Source organism: Amphiprion ocellaris, chromosome 5 (genome assembly GCF_022539595.1).
Source record: "Amphiprion ocellaris isolate individual 3 ecotype Okinawa chromosome 5, ASM2253959v1, whole genome shotgun sequence".
Classification (NCBI taxonomy): Eukaryota; Metazoa; Chordata; class Actinopteri; family Pomacentridae; genus Amphiprion; species Amphiprion ocellaris.
In genome coordinates, this window is record NC_072770.1 from 16,640,563 (window position 1) to 16,651,091 (window position 10,529).

The window sequence follows — 10,529 nt, forward strand, 5'->3', positions numbered from 1 at the left end:
AAATTTAAATAAAAAAATCAATTTACTGCCACATGTCTGGATAGAAGTGACATTCATTGAATATATTACAGGTATGATGCAAGTTTTTCATACTTACAGCTGTATAGTTCTGGCAAATGTCAACAAATTCATGCTGATTTTAGGCCTGTGCTAGTTTTCCTCTATTCTGTGACCAGCATGAGCTTTAAACTTACATTAAAAATACATTACTGTCCATGTGGTATTAAAAATAATATGATAAACACTGCAGAAACTCTGAAACTTTATTCTAGCTCCTTTCCTTTCAAAACACAGCTCTTCCCCAATTCCTTTCCGAGTACAGGTAATAATCTACGTGTGCCTCAAAGATTATACAATCAGAAGAACTGTGCATTATACCAGCTACTGTTGTTGTCACTCCTGAAGAACACTGCAGGCACTTTGTCACTCTTGCATTCCGGTTTATATGGGCTTGGACAGAACTGATTGTTTCAGCCTTTTTGTGTCCTGCACTTTTCTTTCTTTCTTTTTTTTTTTACCTCATTTGCCCCAAAGTACCAGAACTGCGTTATGTAATCCCTGCCTCCGTGACCTTGAATCCTTCCAAAGTATTATCACATCAGTCAGCTTTGTGAATGGAGAATTAACATTCAGACAGAGTCTGCCATTGGCATAAAATGTGTTAATCCCCTGAAGCAGCCATTCCGTGCTTTAATCATTAAACACACAGACACAGGTCTCACCCTACATATCGCCGCATAATTGGCACTTAGCTCGACCAGGACATGGAACCGTTTCAAAGCTGTCTTATACTTGTGATTGTTTGTGTTCCAAGAGCTAACAAAGGCTCTACCATCTTAAGAAAACGTTGAAATCACAACTTATGAATACGGATGTTAGCCATTGCAAATGTGTAACAGAGCAACCCATCAGATGCAACACCTGCATCTGATAGCCTGCGCATCTAGTTTTTTAGGCCAGAATGATTCAACCAAATACATCTGTGGAAAACGTTAAAACAAAAAAACTGATCGAAAATTGATTGTTTTGATTGTCGCATCACACTCACAGCTTGTGAGCAATTAGAAAGCCTTTTAACTGCCAAAGGAAAGCCCCTTCTTCTGAAGTGGTTGCTTCCCTGACGCACTTGTGCTGCTGTCAGTTTCTGACACAGTTTCTTAATAGGTGCCATTTAGCCCACTTTCCTGCCTATTGCCTTTATCTGCTAAACTTAGTCTTGTGAGGAACCACCTGATTTGGGATTAACCCCCATCCTGTCTCCTATTAACCTTGCACCCTGCCAAGCCAAAATTTATTTGTCAGGGGTGCACACTGACCAGCAAAGAAAGTGCGCATTATCTGAAAAACCCCAATGACCCATCAGCTGACTCAGTCATCCTTAACATTCGCTCTCGGCTTCACATGCAAGCGTTTAATGCAGAGCCTTCACATGTTGTTGTCTCAGTTGTCCACAAAGATCGCAGTGTTCAGAGAGCTTCTGTCAATAAACATGTTTTAATGGAGGTCACATTGAGGTTTAGGTTAAGATGAGTGTTTGGAAGGAATCGCTTGAAGTTTTTTAAAAAGGTTTTTGGGGAGATTTTGATGGAGATACAGACCAGAAATACAGGGAGGATGAAGGATTATTTTGTAGAATATAAACCAACACCCCACCCCACCACCACCACCACCACACACACACACACACACACACACACACACACACACACACACACACACACACACACACACACACACCTACACACACACACACACACACACACACACAGACACATATAATATATTATTTATTTATTTACAAGATAAAGTAGTATGTATATAATACGCGGCAAAGTGACAGATCAAGACAACATAATAGTAAAACATACAGTAGCATTTGTAACTAATTTTATCCATACTGTTTGTCAGGTGGAAGTAAGTGATGCATGTTTACATCACAAGTCTTAGCCATCAAGTCTCAAGCACATCTCAAGTTATCGTTGTGAAAATCAGCAAATTGAGTCACTGCTCAGGTCAAGACTGTGACAAGTCAGGTCATACACTATTCTGATTGTCTGCCCCAGTTTTATGTTTACATCATTATTGTTAAGATAGCCATCATGAACATTAGTTTTAAATTTAACGGACACGTTGCAGGATGCCTACACCTTATGTAGCTTTCTGGTATTTCATTGCAAAAAATAATAATGAACACTAATGAGAGCCAGGTTCTGAAATGATAATATTATAGTACAGCTCTAAATGGCTTTAAAGTCAAAACGGATACAAAAAAACATCCCAATGCTCAGCCTCCCCCTCATGAGAGTCACACCATATTGGCCTATTAACACATTTGTCTAAAATAGTATCTAACGTTGGTTACAGGCATAAGTTAAAGAGTTCACAGCAATTCAAATGCTCACCATGACACACAATTTTTTGAAAAGTTGCACTTGAAGTGTCTCTTGAAAATACTGAGTTAAGGATGATTAGTAGTGACTAACAGTCAGTTATAGTATAGTAATAGCTAATACTGTAGGAATACCACATATTCAAAATAATTGTTTACAAACTCATATATTAGGCACTGGTAGGCTATAAACTGACCCCTAGAATATAAAACAACTGCAGACATTTTAAGTCATTTCAGTCATTTTTCTCAAGTCTTAGTCAAGTCTGAAGTCATGAATACTAAGTCAAAGTCGAGTCTTTTTATCAGTGTTAGTCAAGCAAGTTTCACGTCCTCAAATTTGCAGCTTGAGTTTGACTTGAAATAAATGTTGACATAAAGCAAACTAAAACACTGCTGAAATAGTTTTTCAACAAATAATTTCTCCCAATATAATGACAATTATATTACAATCAGTTATTAATAAACACCCATAATACTTTTTTGTTGTTAGATCTTGCTGTTGTATGTTACACACTTTATTACAGATTTATTTCACAGTGTTTACCATTGATTTGCATCAGAAATGTAATGTGTGAGGCTATTTTTTTTTTCAGTCTGTAGAGCCTCTCTCCCACTGTGTTTCGATTTATTTGATGCTACAGTAACACAGAAGACGCAACAGGACAGAAGGGGGTGTAAAACTCAGACAACTCTGACAATGACTGGGACTGACGTCAATAGTGGAGGGCTCTGGGTGAAATGTCACGTCAAAGGTGCAAAAAGATGAGGCTGGGTTACTGTGTCCAGTACTAAAAAAAAAAAAAAAATGCCCCAGCAGATTTCAGACATCCACAGCCAATAAACATTAAAAACAGCAGCTGTCTGAGTGCAGCAAAAAAGTGCTTAATCTAGATCTGTCTGTGGCCATTTAGATACTTTTTGGCACTTATTTGCATATTTGTTGAGTTAGGGGGCCACCAGCTCATCAGGTGGTTTGCGGCATGACTGTGACGTTTTCTGTTGCTACTTTAACCACAGAGCATCCTGTTTCTCTGTCATGCCCCGTGCGGTTTTAATAATGAAAAATGTACTTCCGTCATTACCATTGAACGAGCGTGTTGTAGAGTCTGAAGCCGTGCCGGTGCTTATCAGTTTACTGGAAGTGCTTTCATTTGTAAACACTGGGGATGGAAAGAGGTGACAAAGGCGTCACACACTCGTGTGCCTTTGGCCGACAGGCAGGATCCAGAATGGGGAAATGACCTCTGTCATGTTTCGCTTTTTTTTTTTTTTTTTTTTTTTTGGCTTTGAACAGAACTGCTTGTGGGAAATGGTGTTGGTAGAACATGTTTTTCAAAACATCACATCTGTAATTATTTCTAGTGCTGTAACGATAAAAACGCACATTCTCACTCCGTTTTATATGTAAAAAAACGAAACAAAAAAAAGCAAGAAAATACAGACTCGGATATATCAGATAGAAATTGTGTTTGGGGGCGGTGGGGAGGGGAGGGGAGGGGAGGGGGTGTGCAGGTGAACTAGGTAAACACAGCCTCTGTCTCTTTGTATTCAGGAAGTGGAACTTGCTCACAGCCGTCCTCTCCTCCTTTCAGAATGAGTGTGTGCTGCTCATTATCTTAGTGTTGTGTGATTCCCCTCGGCCTGCCGTCTGACCCAGGACTGGTTTGTGGTGCGCACGGCCACCTCACTCGCCCCTTCATCTCCGAACAAACCACTGAAACCTGGGGACTTTTTTCAGCCTGTTTCTTTGGCAGTGCTCCGTTTTTAGCGAGCATCCTGCCTTTTCATTCATGCAGCGAGGACAGTTGTTCTGATTTTAAGCACGTGACAGCAACATAGATATATTATATATATATTATTTATGAAGAATTAAACATAAATACGAACACATGACCTTCTCCTATTTTGGAGAGTGCGCAGTAACGGTGGCATGTGGGAGTCGAGTGCCAAAGGAGATAGAAGCGTGAAAGAATGCAACCCAGTGTCCTCGGATGTGTCGAGCACAACAGGCTCAGAGGGTTGCTGCTGGGTCCCTTTTGCATTGTTAAATCAAGTGCATAAAAGTATATTTAAATATTTACCTATATTCTATAAATCACTTTTATTTTACTTTTTTTTTTTTTTTTTTAATAAGTTGTACTACTTTCCTTAAAGTTACAGTCCTTAAAATATCAGTCCTGTATGTTATATTGCTGTGGCTAAAAGAAAAGTCATATTGCTTTATTATTTTTCCGACATACATAAAAAAATCCAACAATAATCAGACCTTTTTGAATAAACCCAGACTTCCCACTATGCTCAACTGATATACTGATACTGCTTACCCATCTGTCAGCAATATTAAAACTTCAAATTTCAGTCAAAAATGTCCTCAATAGTGGTTTCAAATAGCCAAACAACACAATAAACAAACTGCCCTTGAAAACACATTTACTGTTTAACAGTCACTGGTGCCCTCTTAGATTTTTTTTTTGCAACAGTTACTTCAGAGGTGTGAGAGAACTGATAAAACATACACTTCAAACCCAGATGTTTCTCAGTAGTTGCAACGTGCCAGTAGCGGTGTCAAAAGTCTCATTCATGACACCATGTTTTCAGTAAACATCATTGCTCCGGCTAATTTTTCAGGAGGAACTCTGAAGTTAGACAAATTCTAAGCCCCCATTTTAAAAAATGTCATCACACACGTAACTCCAGTGACTCAGTCCCTCGACTCTAGCCGCTGTGAATGGCACATTTGATTTCAGTGCTTGGTGAAGCAGCTTATCGCCTGTGACTGACAGGAGCGTACAAGAGCTATGCGTTCATGGCTGCACTGCATGGCAGGCGATACATGTAGAATCAAAAAAGGAACTTTTTCCGTGTCAGCTTCTAAATTTCTGTAAGGCGGCCAGTTCTGTCGCCTGTATGGTGAGACTAGGCGTGACGGAAACATATCACCGATAAGTGCACGGCCTTTTATGAGTGATTTCAAGAATGCCTGCATATCCCATGTGATTCTAGTATGGAAAGTCCCATAGTGAATAGCTTTATTCTGCTTCTAGCATAAGCCTTAAATTGCTACGTACAGCCAAAGAGAGAAAACCGGGTCTGAGGTGACACACAAATTGAACTATGACTTGATGCCATTTGTGTTGTACAGAGCCAAACTGATTAAATTTAGACACATATAAAGCAGTAACTTCCTAGAAAACAGGAGATTGAAGAGAGTGCCACAGAGAATGTGACAAATCTATTTCATTATGTTTTCATGGATCTAACATCCAGATTTCTGTTTACCAGGACCACAACTTGGACTGGTTTCCACGGATGAGGGCCATGTCCTTGGTCAGCAGCGATGCAGACGGGGAGCAGAACGAGATCAGAAACCTGCAGGAGAAACTTGAGTCCACCATGAAGCTGGTGTCCAACCTGTCGGGACAGCTAACAGAGCTCAAAGAACAGGTGGGTTCAAATTTGTGTGAGACAAAGAATTATTGGCCTTTGATGTCTGTCACTTCATCAGGGAGAAAGCATGAAGAGCAAGAGACATTTGTTTGAAAGATGTGGACAGCTGACGTTGCTTGAGGTTTGTTTGTTTGCCGCTCGTTGCCCTTTAGATGAAGAGCTTACTAACTGCAAAAGGCAATGAGTCATACTTGACAACACAGCTCACTAAGGGGTGATTTTATTGTCATCATTTAGCAGCAATCTATCTTTAGTTTCTGTGAATTTAATTTTCATCCACTTGGCAAAGACTGTAGTTTGTCTACTTACTGATCTGTCTCAATATTCAAAACGACACAGAATGCTCTAACTTAAAAAAGTAACTTTCTCCTTAGTGATTGCTTTGGATGAAACTGGTACTCTTGCAATAAATAAACACTTCAGTGCTTCGTGCTTGTGCAAGAATACATTCTGCCGATATTGCATATAAAGCCGAATAAAATTGTGCAATTGCTGCAGTGCACTGTTTCTAGTAAACACAATTGTAAGAATGTCTTTACTCCTGAAATGAGAAGTATATGTGAGGAAGTGAATGCTTCCACGACATTTTGACCCAGACAGGGGGAAATGATTATAGTGTCGTTGAATGCTGTGAAGGGCATCGGTCACATTTCACTGCAGAGTCAACATTTGCAATGCCTTTTATTCCATTTAGCTCGAAAAGCACGATTGTTCAGATATATTTCAATGTCACTTGGTGATTTTAAATGCTCTACTTTTCACAGGGAAGCGCAAACAGGAAAACTATGTTAGAAGAATTTGCTATAATGTGTAATTCCAAAGAAAATTGGCTTTATTGGAAAACTACAGTTCAAAAAAAGGGCAGCATTCTCTCCTGAGTTCAACCATTCACTGAGATGGTATATTTCTCTAACGTATCCATCTACGCAGAATTATTTCTCCTGAAACACTCATTACAAGACCACTTTGTCTTCTCACTTTTAATATTGTAGTGTTTCAGTGCTGAGGTGCAAATCGCTCCCTTATGTTACTTAAAGTTAATTCTTCGCAGAAAAGCCATTCTTGTTCCTTCTGGTATAAAGGTTAGCGTTTATGTTATGACTCATGCGCTTTGCTTGATCTCTGAAATTTCTATCGACCGAGTTTCCATATTAGTAGTTTGTATTCTGCTGCTTTCGTCAGAACACACAGCAAAGTGGATGACGAGGCTCGCAGGATTTCACAAGAATCTTTTTCTCAGTTGATCGGCGTCTAGTTTTTTTTGCAGCTTTTGTTTCTGTGAAGTGACAGAAAAGACGAAATCGATGATGGATCGGAGGACCTGAGAGCTTATTCAGCAGAAGACGATGCCAGCAGGTGGATTGATCTTTAAAAATCTCTACTTTCTGTGGTTCTTCAGATGACCGAACAGAGGAAGCAGAAGCAACGGATCGGCCTGTTGGGACACCCTCAGCACATGAACGTCAACCCTCAGCAGCCTGCGTGAGGTCGATCGGCAGCTCAGCATCAGCTTTGCGTCTGGACGGAGCGCAAAGTCCTCGAGCCGAAGTTGCACATAATGTAAACTGCACTGAGTGAAACTTAAAACGGTAGGGAAACACTGTAACATAGGTAGTCATAAGGCGATGTGTAGCTCTGCCCCACGCACGTGTTACTCCAGACTGTAACACTCACCCACCTCGTTCTGTTTCAGTCCAGTCGGAATTGGTGCCAAATGTTCTCTGCATAGAAATGAATTGCATTTCTCAACACATGGCCTTTACTGGTTGAACTTGAAACATGACAAAGCTGACTGGACAGGAGGAATTAGTCCCTTTTGTTGTTCCTTTTTTAAAATTTTATTTTAATGTTTTCTATTTATATTACTGGCATAATAGGCAGTATTTAATGTCTTATTTTTGTATGTTGTGCAATATTTTAACTTAAATATGCAACCTCATTGGTGTGTACATTTAAGTTCCATCAATTATGTCTTATTTAAAAGCGTGGGCCAATGTTTTGGTTTGTACTTTATTGTCACTGGATAAATTAGGGAGTTGTTGGCTATCTGTATTTACATAGATATAATATTTAATAAGCTGGCCTTCTTAATTTTACTTTCTTTTATTTCTTGAAAATGTGCATATTTCTTGAGTGACAACTGCACTCAATAGAGATAGAATATTGTGCGAGAGCAATATATACAGATAGTTTACCTTCACCTCTGTAAATCCAATGGTGTCATATCTCAGTGCTAACTTATTTTATGCTAAATTTGCTTTCTTATTTAACTGGGTTGTAAAGGACATTTAGAAAGGCGTTTAAATTGTCCTCATTGTCACTCATGCTATTACACTTTGCTCAGGAGTTGTGTAATTTATTCAGTAATAATCACCACCGATATAATTTATCTCTTTTTGCAGCAGACTTGTTCCATTTGTGCCTGTTTTTCTCCTCAAGTGAAGTCACTGACTTTTATGTTCATGTTCACTCAAACATATTAGTTGGTTTTCATGCTACTTTTAGACTTTTTTTTGGACTACTATGTGTACATAAAGTTTGTTGCTTACCTTTGCTTTTGTATAGAAAAATGAGATGGAAAAAAAAATTCCCGAATGTTAAGATTAGATAAAAATCTAAGCACTGTCGATTTGTATATTGAATTAGAATTATTTATTAAAATTGATGTAATTATCCTTTACTTGATGCATTTTTGTGTTTGTTTATTGTTGATGTGATGTTAGAGGGTTACACATAGTAAACTGTTAATGTATTTTTTGTTCAAAAACGTGCTCCACTCAGATGAGCGCTTTAAGATGACTCACCATTTTCTGTTCAAGGCAGTAAAAGTCATCAAGCCATACACAGCATGTAAATATAACTGATTTAAATTTAAACTGATTTAATATATATATATATATATATATATATATATATATATATATATATATATATATATATATATATATTACATTATAATGCAGGAAAATTGAGGGAACACAGCTTTAATGGCAGTTTAGTTGCAGCGATAAATACCACTAACAGTCTGAAATGGGTTGCACATGAATTTAATTATTCTTTAGACTTTTAGAGATACTATCTTTGTAAAATGTAAATCAGACCCTCTGTTGTCTGAAAGCAGCAGATGTGTGCAGTTGTGACAGGAATGTGTGTAACTGGGTGGATTTTAGGTTGCATATATCCTCATTAGCCAGGGACTTTCCTGAAAGATTCTCTGCAAGCCAAGTATTCATCAAGCTCCACTCCTCTCAATCTGCCTTCGACTCTCAGCGCAGACGGTGAAATAATGAACAGTCAAAATCACTGTCCCACTTAGAATAGTTTTACTTTAGTGTTTTCTTCTACCTGATCATCTTAATATTTCGTTTTTATTCTATTATTTATTTGTTTAAGATTTTAGTTTCGGGCAAAATCCTATTAAAGACTAAGCACAGAAGCACGTACGGGCCATTAAAAGGATTAAAAATGAAATGAGAATAAACCAGAAACAGTGTTACAATGTAGAAAAGCAGACTTCAGAGCATGACTCAAGAGGTGGGGGATTTTTTTTAGTCTTCCACTAACTATTGAAAAATCAGTTTCTACAAAAATATTTTCCCCACACACTCATATATATATATATATATATATATATATATATATATATATATATATATATATATATATATATATATATATATATATATATATATATATATATATATATATATATATATATATATATATATATATATATATATATATAGGTGCAGACAACAGATTTAATAACACTTACTTTATGTTATTAGGACAAAGAGGACATTTGTGGGGTTAATAGTGTCGTCATTTGTATAAAGTATTGATGCACACTGCAGGCAATGAGTGAAAATGGAGTCTCAGCAGATATGCATATGATTATTATTGACACCCTCTATACAGAACAGATAAACACTTGGCTGATATTTTGGTTTAATTTCCACATAAGCTACAGTAAAAGTAGAAATGTGTGTCAGACAGCAGTTTCATTTTCTCCCCGAACTCCAGTTGTTGACAGAGACCCTCTTTCCCGCCCGGCGCTCCGTTGTTTTCAAGCTCTTTCTATATTTAGCGTGTCTGCTTCGGGACGTCGGCGGGTGGAACCGACCGACCAGTCGGGCACACTCGGTTGTCTGCGCGCCTGACGTCAGCGGCAGGGATGTGCCGCCTAGCTCTCTCCGGCCATGAGGAGCTCAACGTGACAGCGCGCTGGGTACAGGCGGCTTGATACACAGTATCAGCGCGGCGGCGGGAATAAACAAGAAGAAAACACAACTGCAGCCACACTGTGTCATCCCGCCGCAGGTGCACGTGCCGCGCAGCCAACGGGTACACTGTGATATTACCACGATGTCCACGATGAGCGTGACACCGGGCTGGAAACATGCCAGTGTAATACAGGTCTAACTAATTGTTCGGCGCATTATAAATTGTGTAATAAAATTCACTAACGACCAAATTTACATATTTGTAATAATAAAAATAATATATAAACGCATTACTCCTCATGTTCTCATAGCTAACAGAGAATATGCCTTACGTAATATGTCTAATTAATAGTAATAATAATAATAATAATAATAATAATAATATTAAAAATACAGTTTTACATAATTTTTGTCCTGACCACTAGATATAGTCAGTTTGTATTTCCGGTATTTTCTTAGAGTCTTGC

At 38.3% G+C, this 10,529-nt stretch overlaps 1 protein-coding gene across 15 annotated transcripts in view; it reads left to right on the forward strand.

The window, feature by feature from the left end:
• Positions 1-8,519, forward strand: part of itpr1b (inositol 1,4,5-trisphosphate receptor, type 1b) — an 87,539-nt gene extending 79,020 nt beyond the window's left edge. For all 15 annotated transcript variants that reach the window (XM_035948898.2, XM_035948897.2, XM_035948902.2 and 12 more), the window contains 2 exons: positions 5,675-5,836; positions 7,239-8,519. In XM_035948898.2, the coding sequence (XP_035804791.1) occupies positions 5,675-5,836; positions 7,239-7,325 (249 nt within the window). In that variant the 3' untranslated portion in view covers positions 7,326-8,519. The remainder of the gene's footprint in view (positions 1-5,674; positions 5,837-7,238) is intronic.
• Positions 8,520-10,529: the final 2,010 nt, after the last annotated feature.